This window comes from Hevea brasiliensis, chromosome 4 (genome assembly GCF_030052815.1).
Source record: "Hevea brasiliensis isolate MT/VB/25A 57/8 chromosome 4, ASM3005281v1, whole genome shotgun sequence".
Lineage (NCBI taxonomy): Eukaryota > Viridiplantae > Streptophyta > Magnoliopsida > Malpighiales > Euphorbiaceae > Hevea > Hevea brasiliensis.
In genome coordinates, this window is record NC_079496.1 from 21500181 (window position 1) to 21517926 (window position 17746).

Here is a 17746-nt window from a genome sequence, read left to right on the forward strand (position 1 = left end):
TTATTTTCCTTTAATATTTCTTAGTCTTTATTTCATCAATTTATGTCTCCTCTCCCTAGTTTAAGTGTAGTTCCAGACATTTTAGCTGTCCGAACAGATGTTAGTCGTTGAAACAGTAGAACATACAGACTACCTACAGTGAGGGTGTTACAAAAACTTAAATTTAGCTGCCAAAAGTCCTTATATAGGGGTATATAAGGCTTGACAATTCTAGAGCCTTATTCTGCCTTCTTTTCTACCCAATTTTACTCTCTCTTTTCTATCAACTCTTCTCTCATTTTCCCTCATTTTCCTTCTCATTTCCTCACCCTCCAATCCTCTTCCACACATTAGAGATTTTAAAACCCATTTCAAGTGCCATAAACTCTTTTCCCTCCCTTCTTCCTAAAAGAAGTTGAAGAAAGAGTTTAGGAATCCTTCCTATTTGCTAACTTTTGGATTTTTTGTAAGAATCTTTCCTTTCTTGGTTTCTTTTGGCTATTGGAAACTCTCTTTAGATGATTGAAAGTAAATTTTAGAGTTTAAAGTTGTTAAGTTTGGTTGGATTGATTTGGAGAATGTTAGGGTTTGTAATCTTTTGAATCTTAAGTAATAATTATTAATTTTAGGTTGTTTAGAGTTTATATATGATATTTAATACCTAGAATGACTAAAAAAGTTGAGAATGGACTGTTAAGGGCTGTTGTCGAGTTTGGAGAGTAAAAATCAAAGTTTTGAATCGGAAGAAACATTATGGAAAACCTAGGTTTAGCTACGAAATTGGACTTTTGGTAGTTGAAATACGTAAACAGTGCATGTCACTTTCAACCATAGAAAGTTGGCCTAACTGCAATTCCAATTTCTATACTTTTTGTTCAAAACCTTATACTTATAGACCTTTTCAAACTTTTCTTGTGGACTTGGAATTAGACTATCAAGGACCTGAACTAAGGTTAAAGTGTGTCTAGAAGTAAGTGAAATAGCATATTAGAGGTGAATAGAAACTACATTTTTAAAATTTTTCTAAATAGACATTTTATATGCATACATGCTCATGCATCATGGAAACTACTATAATAACTATGTAGGTGCATAAATTATGCATAATCTATTGTGTTTTCATGATCACAAAAGTTCTGCATTTATTACTTGTGTTGTGTGGTAGATCATGGATAACCCATTGATTCTCATATGGTATGTTATGATATATTATGGAAGGTTAACAGAAGCCTCTGACTAAGCTCCCAGCAAGTTATGTTATGTTAAGGAAAAGTCCTCAAGAGGCTTATTTTATGCTTGGGCACCTAGAATTATGTTATGTTAAGAGAAAGTCGTGTCACAACCTTTAACTATGCTCTTGGCACCATGGTTAATGAATGTTATGTTATGAGGGATCACCAGTGATATGCCTACCATAATTGACTTTGGTTTTGTTGTGTAAATCATGTGTATGCTACGTTTCATGTGTTTGAATTTATTTAAGGCCAACTGGACCAAAAACACCAAACCTTCACATGACTTTACAATTTTATCCTAAGGTTTTAATCTTTGATTAGGTATACTAAAATTCCACATTGGTTGTAATATTCGAATTTTAAAATCAACTCCTGAAATTCAAAGAAATTGCATAAAGAACAAGAGATCTAATCATTGTTTTGAAAGGATGTATATTCTGCATATGATAATATTACATTCAAGAAAATTCAAATTTCAGGAGTTGATTTTAAATTTTGGATATAACACACCTAATGTGAAACATTATGATAGCTAATTCAAAATTGAAACCTTATGATAAAATTACAAAATGACATAAAAGTTTAATGTTTTTTGTCCAATTAGCCTTTATTTTAATGTTTATTTATTTCCCTTTGTAGTTTTTCTACTCATTGAGGCTAGTCATCTGACTACCTTTTTCTGTCTATCCTTTCATGACAAAGAGCAAGAGAGCAATCAACAGATTTTACACATTGAGCTCCAAGATTTGATGTGCCACTTTTGGGTATGATAAGTATGTAGTCGTTGAAGCTCATTCTTTAGACATTGTTTTGATAATCTTTTTATGTTGTGCTTTGCCACCAAGAATTTTGCATTAATGTATATTTTGTAGGCTAAGCCTATTTTGTTGGTACTATGAACTTGAAATGTAAGAACCATGTTTTACTTTGCTTCCACATGACAATAATGTTACATGATAATGAATGCTTATGATGTCAAGCCTGCTATGACCAATATGTTAATGTGAAAGATGTGGAATGCATTTGATAAATTTGTGGGTCAAATGGAAATGTTTTGCATTGCATGAATCACAATACTAAATGATATATGCATATGAGGTATGGATAAGTCATAAGGTATAAATTTTAGGTTTGTTCTAGATTCTAGTGTTTTTTTTTTTTTTTTAATTTTATAAACAAATAATTTTTATTAAATTCATGAAAAACTTAGCATGCATATCATCACCTAAACTCTAAACAATAAATCACCCAAAAACACACAATCTAAGCAACGGCATGCTAAGTGAAAAAAATTTGAAAAACCTCAATATAAAGACGATACACAGCAGAGACCAAAACCAATAAACCTGGATTCTAGTGCCTGAAGCTTGTTTGTTCTTAGCACCGGCACGATTTTTAGTTGTTACAATAACAATTTAAAAATTAAATTATATTTAAATGTCAAAACTCACAAATTAAAGTGTAATTTAAGATTTTATGATTATTATGAGAAGGTGATATCATTTAAAAGTTATTACAAAATATAAGGTACATTCGAATTTTAATAAAATAATAAAAAAATTCCCATTAATTTAATAATAATTTTTAAAAAAGCAGTAATTAATTCACATTGATTATAATAATTTATTTTTAATAATAATAATAATAATAATGGTTGATTCCCAAGAGGCTTCTCTGTAGGTGTAACTGTCCGAGTATTACCAGTGATTAAATTTAAAGACAAAAACAAAGTATATCAAGTGGAAAAGAACATTTTTTTTCCTTTCGTATTTTTTTTTTTACATTTCTATATTCTCCTTTTGTCACTCTACTAATTGAATCTATTAAAAATTAATATTTAGTTTAAAAAATTATAAATATTTTAATTATTTTAATTAATATTTAAAAATATTTTTAAAAATTTTAAAATTTATTATCGACTCATTGACTAGGAATAATATACACACACTCGGAATAATATACACACACTATTATTCCTAGTCAATGAGTCAGTAATTAATAATTATCCAATGACCACTTTTCCAGCTATCTCCAACTTCGAAAGTGGAAACATCATCATCCCCTTGTCCTCTAGGGCATCAGACCTCTCTGGCAAGTGAATTTTCACTCCATCTGAGACCACACTTCCAGTTACCTTCAGCTTGGAAACATCATCCCCTTTGTCCTCTACTACAACAGACCTCTCTAGTAAGTGAATTTTCACTCCATCTGAGACCACACTTCCAGTTACCTTCAGCTTGGAAACATCATCCCCTTTGTCCTCTACTGCCAACTGATGTCTGCAGTAAGTGAATTTTGCTCCATTTGGTATGGGTCAATTTCATTGTTTTTCAAATTACATTGGATTTTACAATATCAGTTCTATTAAATGATCATGCTCTGCGCCATCCAACGATATCACGTTTGGCTTTTCAAATTGCTTGGAAATGGAATATTTGAGGTTCAAATCTTTATTATCACACAAACAGCATCAACGCAAGTTGTTTCATTGCCTTTTTTTTTTTTTTTTTTTTTCACATTTCAAGTAGTTATCTTTTATTTTGTTCCCCCTTTTATGAACAGAACTGTGCCTGTAAGAGTGATCTATAGACAAGAGCAAAGAAGATTAAACAAAAGAACAAGGTATTATCATGGCACATGATATTTTCTCTATGTGTTCCTTTTCTCTTCTTCTTCGCCTAATGTTCATATTTTCATTTTTCTTCTCAGTTTCTGTTCAATTTTTGTGTACCTTAATAAAATTATAGTAATATAATAAAAATATTAATTAAAGATATAAAATCATTTGAAATTGATTTAATCATGTAATTACTTTATCATTTTAAATATTAAAATTTTATTATATCCTCTTAATATATTAAAAAAATGTAATATATTCAAATATTATCTTTATTTACTAATATCAATATTATTCTTAAAAGTAATATTAGTTATATGAAAAAAACATAAACAAAGTGGAAAAAAAATTATATATATATATATATGTACTATATAAAATTACAAGTATATATAATAAATATATGTTAATATATTATAACTTACCTTATATTAACGACTACTTATTATAGTACGAAGAGAGTAACTATTAAATAATTTATAACTTACATACACATAATTAGAAAATTAAAAAATTAATTATAATTTAAAACAATTGAATAATTAATTAATAAAAACTAATGAAAATATAATAAATTATATTTTATAAATAAGTTATATATATATATACACACGCACGTCCAATTTCCATCAAATTTACCATTAATTTTTTGTAAAAATACATAAAATATCCTTAACTCCATTTAATGCTTGTTTGGCATTGATTTTTGATAGTTTATTTTGCAAGTATGCAAAATAATACAGTAGTAAGAAGAATGTTAAAACCACGAGAACTGGGTTTAAGTATGAAAATATGTGCTAATTCTACTAATATCTAAATTATCGAAATTGGATAAGAATAGAAAATAAATTTAAATAAAAACTAAAATTAACCCTAAAGATCACAAAAAAAAGTTAGGTCAAAATTCAATTAATAAAGCACTAGGATATACCTGATATCGCTTGATCAAATTGTCAATTCCAGTTATTTTGTTTAGCAATCTAAATTTAATTATTAATGCAATAATCCTAATTTGTTTAATAATCCCTCCCAAGACTTATTTAAAAATATTAATTAAAATTTATAATCTATCTCTCAATAGTAAAATAAACACCAATTAATTTTTTAACCATTACAAGTCAAAATTTTCTACTCCCGCTCTAGTAATTATTCCTATTATGTTTATTATCACTCACAAATCCACAACTTTTCCTCCCAATACTAGTTATGAATTGAAATCAATCAAATATAACAAAAATTGATACCCAAAAGCATTAAGTTCAAATAATAAATAATTACATTAATAAAGAAAACTAATACGAAATCTTTGAAATTGAAATTATAACCAAGCTACATTAGATACCGTAAAAATATATTTAGCTCCTCATGATCAAAGAATCAAATCCAAGTTTAATTCAATAAAAATAGAATCATTTGGACAATGAGTTCTAAAATTAAATTCAAAATAAACAAGGAAGAAGAGATATAAACTCTAAATAATTGCAAATCAAGTGAGTCTTCTCTTCAATCTCCCCGCTTTAATTGTCACACCTTACCCCTCCATAAGATGTAACATGATCTCATAGTATACGTAATAAATTACCATACGTCGCTCACCGATAATCTATTAAATATACTACAAGAGATTTTGGCAGAACAATTTTGTTTTTAAGTCTACCGTGGTGATAAAAATTTAAACTGAGTATTTTGAAATCCAATATCTGTCATAAATCTTTTTAGGAATAATTAAGCATTTTTTTTTTAATTTTGCGATAATGCCATAAACTTTATTTGACATTAATTTAACATTTAAAAATTTTACAAAAATTTCGACAGAGTGCTGGCTAAAAATTTAAAAAACAATTCTTTAAAACCCTGTAGAAAAACACTTCCTATAATTTATTTCAGCTAAAACTTCATTTAAAGCAACACAACCAAATCCCATCATAAAGAAAATAATTCATTATGTACAATGCTCAGAAAGAAACTTAAATATTTACATTCTTTGAGGCAACAAAATTTACATTACAAAAGAAATTTACATACTTATGTCCCTAAATAATAGTACAAAAATTTTCTTTTCATTTGATTACGATCCCAAAATAATATTACAAGTGTTTCTGTACAACTGGTCGAATGTGGCTACATACATATAATTACATGATTACACCAAAATTTAATATATAAGGGTATACCTAGGCTATACCTTTAAACAACTTCAATCCACTGCTTCAAGTGGCCTCACTCAGCTGTTATATTTTTTCTTTCACCTGCTACAGCATACAAAGCTATCGCTGAGCGGTGAACTCAGTGGTGCACAACAATTAAGTTAAAATTTAATACAAAATATACCTTGACAAACCACTAGGGGTGAGCAATCGGTTCAAACCGAACCGAACCGAACCAAACCGAATTAAATTATCAAAACCGAACCGCCAATTTTAGAAACCGAACCAAACCGAAATTAGTGAAAAACCGAATCAAACCGAACCGCTTTAATTCGGTTCGGTTTGGTTTAAACCGATCGGTTTGATTTTTGATTGATTTTTTAATTTAGACTTGATTTTCAAGTTATTTGGTCTAATTTTAACTTTGGTTTGAACCTAATAACCATTAATCAATGAAATTAAATAATTAATATATATATAATTAAATATAATTCATAAATTTTCTATAAAAATAAATTAATTCAAAAATCGATTCGGTTCGATTTAGTTCGATTTGACTATATAAATCACTATTCGGTTCGGTTTGGTTTAACCGATTTTTTTATCTTCTAAACCGAATCGAACCGAAATAATCGAAATTTTTATAAATTAAAACCGAACCGAACCGATTAACTTTTAAAACCGAACCGATTGAATCGAATTGAATCGATTCGGTTCGGTTTTTCGGTTTGAACCGTATTATGCTCAGCCCTACAAACCACAGCAAAAAGGCTCAAAATATTTAAATTCTTCAAAACCCATAAAATCAAAATCGATAGTTCCAATCACACAAATTATTTGATGAATAGCGTTTGATCGAGTAATAACAATTTATCCAATTCATAATAAAGCAATTGAAATATTTATATTTTTCTTGAATCATGAAACAATATATCATTTCCCAACCACTAACAAAATTTGTTTCAATCACATTTTATCAAGTATGCATAATTTAAGGATGTGGAAAACATTCACACAGCTTAGACAATATCAGGTTATACACTACGACAAAGCCAATTCATCCCAATAGCCAAAGGCTAATGAGGAATACTAAGGCTAACTAGCACAATATATGAGTACTCATTCAATTCTTTCTCAATTGCACACACCTCAACACTTCAGCCAGAGAGGGAATTCAATTCATCCAATTAGACAAGCCAATGAGGAATTCAATCACATTGCCATACCGACTGTGGTTTTAAATCATATTCAAAATAATTTCTATTCACAAAAGTATTTACAAATTACTAAATATATTTAATTATTGTAAATTCATGCACAAGGTTGACAATACTTCAAATGTACAATTCACAATTTTATCATTCTCAATACCATGCAACAAATCCTTAAATGCATAGGAGAAAATATAATCAAATCATACAAAGTCATTCAATAAATTAAAGCTTCTTGTACACAAGAGAAAAAACAATTATCAAATTCATAAAAACCCATTATAAATTTAAAACATAAAAATAGGCTAGTTGTGCACAAACCTCTTATCTAGGCTTGACTTAGTTTAATTCCTCCTCCTTCCTTAGAGGCTCCTTTCCCACTAAAACATATAGTCAAAGTGTTTCAATATCTATTCAATTTATTTCTAACTAATAAATTCAACAATTAAATTTTGTACACTTAATTTATCCACTAAAATTTATAACTTTTGAGTTCTTTGCAATTGATGTATTTGTGATTACTATTCACGTTACTATTCAAGTCAAAATGTTGACTTTTTCATACTTAAGGGGTATACTAGTTTTAATTACACTCACATACCACATTTTGGATTACAATTATGTTGGCATTGATTGCCAATTGGAATTCCAAACTCCTTAAATGAAGTTCTAAAATTTCAGTTTTGGGTCACTTAGTTTTACTATTCCATTGGACTTTCTACAGTGGCAATTTGGCCAACTTTCCTTCATCAAAGTTGTTCTTTATTGTCTTAGCTTTAATTCTCTTTTTGAATCACTCCATTTAGAGTTTTGTAGCTCAAGTTATGGCCATTTAACCATCATTGGCCGGAGTGGCCAAATTTCAGATTTCTGGGTAAGTTTAGGGTTATGACAGTTTTAGTGAACTAATTTTGGTTGGTAATTTAATTTGGTTATGGTCAGAATTTGGGTTTGGTTTCTTCATGAAAGTTGTTCTACTATGTCATAGCTTTCTAATGGTATAAAAATCAGGTCATTTGGACCTTTCTACACCAAGTTCTGACCATTTGAACATGTACTATTCATATAGTCAGTTTTGCCCAGTGGCAGGGTACCTATTTCGGATTTAACTAATTTTTAGACCAACTTGTGGTCTGTTTTAGGGCAGGATTTCTGCATAAAAATTGTTGCTTTGGGTCTTAATTTTCATCTTCAATTGGCCTCACACCAATTGGAGTAACAAAATTCTAGTTCTAGCCATCTAAATGGGCAAGGGTCAAGCTGCCAGAATTCAACCTTACCACATTCATAACCTATCTCAATTCTTACCATCAATTCACATTCATAAACACACCAATTGCCCAAAATTAAGTATTACCACATCAATTGGTCAATAATTCTCAAAAGCCCCAATTTACATCAAAACCCTAATTCTCCATAACCCTAATTTCTTCCTATTCCATGAAATTTTAGGTAACTTAGCATACTAACCATACATACCACATTATTTAAGCTTTACTTCATGTTTAATTTAAATAAACACCATCAATTTCCACCATACCCATGGCTGGCTGAAATTCACACTTGTGTCTCCTACATAATTTCATCAATTTTACATGCTATTTCTTTATAATTCAACTCAATTCAAATGACTACACACTAATTTAACTTGGGAAGAAACTTAGCTTTCATAGAGCTTTTTCACTCTAAAGATCCTTCATTTTTTTCTTGTTTCTTTTTCTCCAAATCTTCACTTTGACGATTGATTAGAGGTTTTCTACAATTTAATTGGAAATTTTATGGAAGAAAAATGGGGATTCAAGCTTGGGTGAGCTTGAAAATGGAGAAAAGAGAGGATGAGAGAGGGACAGCAAAGGAAGGTTGAAGAAGACCACTTTTTGCATTTTTAATTTGTATTTCTATTATTTATATTTATCTCTTAATTTTCATAATTTAAAATAAAATTCTTAATAAAGTCATGCTTGCATCACCATGATGATGTCATAATTCCTTTTAAATTAAATTTCTTTTCCTTTCTTTTTCCAGCAAACTCTTCATTTCTAATATGTTTTTCATAGTTTTAATTTCCTACATTTTAATGGACATTTAGGCCAGTAGTCATCTCTAAGGGTGAATTGACCGAATTGCCCTTACCGGTCTGATCCATTTTTCCAACAGTGCTAAATTGCTTTCGAAACTTTGTTTCAATTATTTGAGCTTGTTCTCAATTCTTTTTTGTGGTTTTCATAGTTCCATTAACTTCGCAATAATCCTTAGGCTTGGGGTGTCACAGGGTCCCACACGAATTTTGGGTAGGAACTGATCTCGCAGTCACTTTCCGGTTAGGTCACCCATCACTGTGGCCTTGGCTCATTTAACCCATTATGCTTTATTTTCTTTATTCCCTTTTTACCTTCATGTAATTGCTATTTATTTTTATTTATGACTTTTCTAGGTGACTTAATTATAGTTCTAAACATCCTGACTGTCCGAACAGACATCAGTCGCCGGAACAGTAGACTGTACAAAACTGATGAATATAGGGGTGTTACATTAATCTCCCTTCCTCCTTGATCGAAAACCAAGTGCCGTTAAAACTCTCTAGAATTTTTGTGCTGTCCCCCTCCAGTCCTCTTTCTTTGATATATATATATATATATATATATATATATATATATATATATATATATATATATAAAATTTAATATTTGTTTTATAATAATTATTATATTCTGAAAATATTATAGAAAATATATTTTAAATATGATATTTAAATTTAAATATATAAAATATAAAATAATTAAATATATAAACTTTAGTAATTATTGCCAAATTTTTTATTAACTATATCTATTATATATAATTATTTAAATATAAAATTCTTTTGAAATTTATAATCCATTTTTATATTCTAAATATATTAATTTGGTCAATATCATAAAGATAAAAAATTGAATTGTTAGGTAAATAAAAGATAATATCTAATTTAAAATTATAGTTTCTAAGTAATAATCAAAATTAGTATGATTTGACATTTTAAAAAAAGATTAATGTGATTAGATCATTTTATTAACTATATATTAACTATATTTATTATAACTATATTGAAAATATATAAATATATTATCTTATAAACTATACTTATTATATATAATAAAAACAAAATATATTTAAAATTTAAACGTTATTTTAAATATAATGAATAAAAAATATATTAAAGATACATTATATTTAAAATATACTTGGAGATAGTAAATATATTTTATACATTTAAATATTTTATTTTTATTTATTTGAATGTTTTATATATCTATAATATATTTATATTTATTATATTTAAGAATTTGGTAAAACCAATAATTAAATATATTTCATGTTGAAATAATTAATAAATTATCTTTTATTTACATAATAATTCATTTTCATCTTTATTATGTTAAACAAATTAATACATTAGACAATATAAAAATGAATTGTTGTATAAATAAAAAATAGTTTATATGATGGCCTTTTCTTTTCTTTATATTTTCTTTTAAAGTTATAATTTGTCACTATATAGTATGAAAATTTATTTTTTTAAGTAATAATTAAATTAGAGTAATTGGCATTTAAAAATAATTAATATGATTGGATTTTCTTTTTTAATATTAATTTTGAGACATGATACATGTAGAAGATTTTAATAAAAAAATTATATTTGTTATATTTTAGTCATAAATATATTATATTTTAAATACAATGTATATAATTATTTAAATACAAAATATATTAATTATTTAAATATAAAATGTAAATCAAGATACTATTTTGTTAATAAAATAAACCTTAGAGACTTAATTGTTTTATATTGGAAATAGTGTTAAAGGCATGTTGATTCAATAAATCTGTAAGTGCACAGGTCGTATAAAGTAATAGAATAATGAGTAGAGTATTGCTCCCATGAAAAATTGTGTTAAAGTACTAAACTATGATTATTTTAATTATTTAGACTAATGAAGAATTATAGAAGAATTAAATTAACTAAATGCAACAATTTAATTAAAAAATAAAGAAAATAAGCAATGGGTAACATAAATGAATTATTAACTAAGTAAAATTTAACTAAATTAACAATGGGTAAGTAAGAACAAAAGTCGATTAATGATAAAAGTGATTCCAGAGTTATGATTCATCCTTTAAACCAAATAGAATTTGGCTAGGTTCGTCAAATTTTTAAGAAAATCCATGGTTTGAAGGTAGCTAATTCTAATCTCCTTTGATTTATTTCTCAAGCAAACCAAAGAGTGTTTTACGAAAATCAAACCCTACTCTCGTACGATGTTTAATCTACCTAAAACCCATTAAGCTTTTTAATCAACCAATAAATCCTATTAATTCCTAGTTTACCTCTAAAACTAGGTAATTAAGTTCAAAACTTTGTTTATCTATCAATGATTTTCACCTCTCAGTCCTCCAATCAAAGATTAAAAACTATACCCAATGGGATCAAATACTAGGTAAGTCAATAAAGTACACAAGAAGATGAATCAAAACTCATAAATATCATAAATTTGAATAAAACCTATCCTAATCCACAAATTAATTCAAAACATTGCAACCCAACTCTGAAATCTTGAAAAATCTACTCACTCATAATGTCACGATCTGATTCAATGGGCCGAACCGGCACTAGGACCTGGACCGATATAAAATCTCTGAGACTCATAGTAAGCCTCTGAGGCTCATAATAAGCCTTACTATTCACAAACCCATAACCAGGATCAATATTAAGGCCTAACAAGTAAATAAAATAAAATAAAATATTATAAATTTATTTAGGCTAACCCAACCCGATAACTATTAAAAATTTACTACTAGGAGAGTCTAGCTCAACTCTGATACACATCATGATGCATCATTTAATATCATTAATTAATATAATATATTCATAAACTAGTGTCACGGCGGAGTTTTAATAATCAGACAAATAGATAAATAAATAAAAAAAATAAATGGACACAATAAAAACTATTACACTAATAAGCATTATAATCTGTGGAGGAAAATATAGATTAGACTTGAAAATAAACTCGCTCCTCCTGCAACATGGGAAAAATATTTGAATAGGAATGAACGTTTAACTTAGAGAATAAGATATTGATTTTAAATATAATTCCTATAATTACCTAAATCTAATGTATTCCTATGTATGAAATGCAACACGTTCACATAGTTCAAACAATTCAATCAATATTTGCACAAAAGATAATTTGGAGCACGCATGCACCCATGTGTCACATCAATACATATATGGGAGCTGATCCCCTATACAGTTCTCTTAATCCAATACCTGCCACTGAGGTTAACTCAAGCCGGTAATAATCCATGTGCGGGGGCCAACGAGATCAACTCAAAGTTGTGCTCACCTCGACTTATCCATATATAAGGATCGGGTCTCAGTGAGTTAAGTTTCAGCCATGACTACTTATCCTATCCATATCCATATCCATGCCATACTCACACTAACACACACATACAGAGCTCCAAGTTATCTTAAGGCAACATCCATAAACAAATTCAATAACATATGTAGCAAAGGAGCATGCCTAACTAATTATATACATACATATAAGTGAATGCATGAGTATGCCTTGAATATAAATTAATAATATTGAAATTACAAATGAAATCAATATCCAACTCACAAACTGATCGACTCGATTGCAATTGGTCCGGCTGAAGAGAAGAAAGGTGAGCCGGCACCAATAAACTATACAGACACAATGACCTCTATCAATTTATCTATAAAATTAACTAATTAATTTAATTAAAGAAGCAAGAATAATTCCTACGGTCTTATCAAAATTTCGGCAGAATCTTTCCTATAACTGAACTTAACCCTCCTGTAAGAAAACGCAGCAACAATAACACACAGGGTTTCAGGCCCACAATAACAATTATAATGCCCATCTAGGGCTTACATGAAACCCAATCTAGGTCCAATCTTCCAAACTCCAGCTTGGATTCCTAACTCTTTTGCAGTCCAAATAATTATTTTTAGCACTTCAAAAATTATAAAAATATTCTTGAAAGTCCTCCACATTGTCCTTGCATTAATTAAAGTCATTTTACTTAATTTTACTAAATCAGGAATATTTTACAGATTTAACCAGTTAACTAAATCAAGATACAAACTACACAACTTGAGTTGGGGACTACCTTTACAAATTTTGCTACTTGGAACGTGTCCAGAACATCTAAAAATGCTAGGATTGATTGCAATATTGACTATGTTTTGGGACGGATAGCTAGACAGCCAAATTAGGTCGGAAACTCGATCCCAGGAGTTGTTGAGCTATCATCGATCCGAGTATATATCTGAGATCCCATAAGTTACTGGTCACAGATCCACTGACGGTTCATCAAAATTCTACTTTGATCGCTCGATATCAACCGATTTAGTTTAGGCCATTCGATGAGCATCTACTCCATTTGATCTCTGATCAAGACGTAATTGGTGTCAAAACGAAGCTTCAAGAGTGTAGATCATGATCCCCAGGTCTGATCGTCTAAACTGATCACCATTTGATCAAGATCTAGCTGGAAAGTCACGAAAACTCGAAATTTCTCTTCTCATGATCTCACTCATCTGACCACCAAATGTTGCAAAATTGGTCTCAAAAGAAAACTCATGGAATATGCTTTCCAACGCCACCAAACACGTCTTGATCGGACTTCAAATGAAGCCAAAATGGCACTTGGAACATTCCTCCTCTGCGCACGCGTTAAAGGAGAAAATCCTTCCATTTGCGCTACTGCTGGCTACTCCTCCAGCCAACAGGCAGCTCGCCAACATCACTTGGGTGGTGGGGCTCCTCCCCGGCCGTTGTTGGTGGCTGAAGACTCGCTGGCCATAAGAAGAGAGGGAGGAATAAGGTTATGGGAGAGAGAGGAGAGAAAGAGGGAGGGGGAGAGAGAAAAAGTTTTTGATTCTTTCTTTTTTTTTTTTTAACTTTTAATTACATAATAACCCTTAATCTTTTCCATATTTTTCAACTAAGTCTAAAATTCCTTTCAATTGGATCCCAAAATACAAATATATGTATAATTAAATAATAAAATAAAATATAAAATAAATAATATTGATCATAATAACAATAATAATCAAATTAATAACAATTAAATCAAATCTTAGAACCAAGGTTAACAATAATGAAATAATATATTTTGTTAATTGATTTTATATTAATATTTAATACTAATCATTTAAATTAAAATTATACTATTAAATAATTTGTAAAATATATTTAGAAACAACATTAAAAAATATATATATAAATGAAAGTATTACAAAATTATAAATTAGTTAGACAATAGTAAAATAATATTTAAGTACTATATATAAAGAAAATATAAAATTTATATTTTAAAATTCAAGTTATTACACATAATGGTATTTTGCAATGGAAAATGATAAAATAAATAAAAGAAGCATAAAATAAGATGAACAATAGAAAAACCCATATGAAGAAAGCCCAAAATTTCTAAAAATCTTAGCTATAACATCACTCTTATAGAAGAAATCCAAAGTTGGCGTCCTTTCATCTTCCTTCTTCTTTTATTCTACTTATTCTTTTTTTTTTTTAGTTGTCTTTTTATCCCTTCTTATAGCTTAAAATGAGAAAAAGATGTATTTATATGTCTCCAAAAGTGCACCGTAGAATAGACTAAAAGAGATAAAGACAAAAGATATAACAGATGTGAGGTATGAAGATTTTTTTACGTAAAAAATGCTATCAGCGTATTCCAACATGCCCTGTGTTGAATTCAATAATTTTCAACATGCCCCATATGGACTTCTATTCATTGACTCTTAACTATGCATGCCCTACAACATGAGGCATGTTAAAGCTCTTGAAAATCTCAGCTAGCGTGTTCCATTAAGCATATTTTTTTCACTTTTCTTATAAATTTAAGATTCCAAATCATTTTGAATTTCTCTCATTTGTACTTTTTTGCCTTCAAATCATATTAAAACCTATTAAAAACATCAAAATTTCAAAAATCAAATATAAAATAACTAAAATTAACAAATTAACTAAAATAAAGACTAAAAGTATAAAATTACTAAATTAAAAAGACAAAATGGATACAAAACTACCTTAAAATACTTATATAAAATGAGTTTATCGCATGTTAGTTATTTTGTAAAAATTAATGGTTAATTAGATAAAAATTGAATGGAATGTCATAACATAAAAAGTGAAGGACTAAATTATTTAATTTTAAAAATATAAAAATAAAATTATAGATTTCAGTAAATCTCAGAAGTATATGATAATTTACCCTTTAATTTGCTACCTCATTAGGCTAGTCTATCTTTGCTCACCATGAAGTATTCGAGTGTACCTGTTGTGCTAGAGTTTGGATACTTGTCCTGCCCATATGGCTTTAGGGAGGTTTCTTTCACCTCTTCTGACCCCGTTATTTGTGGATTATTGTAATTGCCATTTTACTACCATCATTCTAGATCAAAGTTTTTCTACCTGTATGCTTATTCTACTTGATTTGCTTTAATTGTTTCTTACAAAATTTTGATCTTTATAGTCATTACTGATTAGTTTGAGAAAACTTAAAGAAAAACTAAAGGGTATGTTGGGATTTGGGATAGGAATTGGGAAATTGATTGTGGTTTATTTCACACTTACCAAGTCTTACGTTATTAGCTTCTAATTTTTTTTTTACGGTTTTTATAATACATACCAATATTAATTTTCATTTAATACAGATCATTTGTATGAAGAATTATAATTTTAATAGTAAATTATATGAAAATTTGTGTTGAATAGTGCAAATTATATTCAACTATTAAAAAATCCATTTATTTTTTAAACAGTTGAGTTCATATGGAAATTGCAAATGAATATGAGTTTCGACGTGGCATCTGTCAATTGCTTAAAAAAAATGCTCACGAGGATGATGATGATGGTGCGAACGCCAAGGATATTGAAAATCTTGTGAGCCTAGGTTTGTCAATGTCAATAACAACGACAGGATCAGTATGCATCTTCGAAATCCCTGACATTCCTCGTGGCCAAAACCAAAAAGCCTATGTTCCCATTGCATTCTCAATTGGGCCCCGGCATCACGACAGTCCAAAGCTAAGCGCCAATGATAAATTGAGAACACTGTATACGCGAGACCTCATTTCCAAAGACAGGAACCCCAAGGCTACATTGACGGAGTTGTCAAAAACTAATTTGTACTCCTCATCTACTGAGTTTTGCCAGAAGGTTCAGGAGTGTTATCCACAACATTTTCATCTAGAGTTTTATATTCGTCCGTATCTATTTTTCGATGGTTGCTTTATCATCGAATTGCTTCATAAGTTCCAGGATCAGAACCGTAGGGATCCGGATGATCCGGTTTTCTCTTATATGCTCCAGTTTCTATACCATGACTTGATATTGCTACAAAACCAAATACCCTGGTTTGTGCTTGAAGATATTTTTGATAGGACCAGTGGGATCAATGACAAGCCACTTCTTTGGCATGTTAGTGCACTTCTTAAACGAATTTTCCCAATTGCATTTGTACCAGCTAAGGGAAATCTACCCAGCCAACAACCCAAGCATATTCTTGACCTCTTGAGGATATGGCTGGTTTCCCCAATTGAAGAAGAAACAAGGCAAAATATAGTTGTGCAAAGAGATGATGTATTAGCATATGGGGGGTGGAAACCCATTCCTCCTGCAACATTTCTTCGGAAGGCCGGAGTCAAACTCAAAAGAAAATCAAAGGCTGACAGCATTTTGCAGGTAACATTTCGAAATGGCTATCTGGAAATCCCCCCTCTTGAATTTCGACAAGGTACAGAAGCTATCTTTCGGAACTTAATCTGCTTGGAGCAGTGTTTGAGCAACTGCCCCCATGGAATTACTTCTTATGTGGCACTTATGGGATGCCTCATCAACAGTACCATGGACTTCGATTTACTCTGTGAGGCTGGAATTTTTGATAACTGGAAGAATCCTGAGGATGTCTCCAATTTCTTCAATAAGGCAATCTACCCTGGTGCTTATGTCAAGGATTACTACTATCTTGAGCTTAGTAAGCAAGTGAATGAGTATTGCCACCGCGGGTGTCCTAGGTTGCTGGCAATTTTTCGCAATGAATTCACCCCTCCATGGGCGATCATCTCACTGATTGTTGCTGGCTTCCTCTTCATTTTTACCCTGCTGCAGACTGTTTGCCATAATGAATAAATAGGTATGCGTAGACCTCTTTCCTTATCCCTCTTGACTGCATATCTGGGGCATAGTGGGATAATGTTTCAAAAGAGAGAGAGACTGAATTACTACAAGTTTGTGCAATCGTAGATCTTGGAGTTACTTCTTTGTGGAGAATTATTGTATAAATCAGAGAGCACTACTTAGAAATACAAAAGCAAAGGATAGTTATCCACTATCCATGATGTCTATGTGAAGAGACCTCTAAGAGTGCATTGCTAATGTATTATGTTGTTGCTGTTTTAAAATTATTTATCATAAAATTACTATTTGAAAAAGTGCTTATCTGTTTGATAATAAAATGAAAAAT

General features: G+C 29.6%; 1 protein-coding gene across 1 annotated transcript; it reads left to right on the plus strand.

The window, feature by feature from the left end:
- Positions 1–3246: 3246 nt before the first annotated feature.
- Positions 3247–17454, plus strand: LOC110649790 (UPF0481 protein At3g47200). Its single transcript, XM_058146270.1, has 3 exons — positions 3247–3498; positions 3777–3836; positions 16044–17454. Exon 3 carries the CDS (start codon positions 16054–16056, stop codon positions 17410–17412), a length of 1359 nt encoding a protein of 452 aa, XP_058002253.1. The 5' UTR covers positions 3247–3498; positions 3777–3836; positions 16044–16053; the 3' UTR covers positions 17413–17454.
- The last annotated feature ends 292 nt before the right edge of the window (positions 17455–17746 follow it).

Coding starts and splice junctions, on each gene's coding strand:
- LOC110649790 (XM_058146270.1), top strand. CDS start 16,054: ATGGAAATTGCAAATGAATATGAGTTTCGACGTGGCATCTGTCAATTG.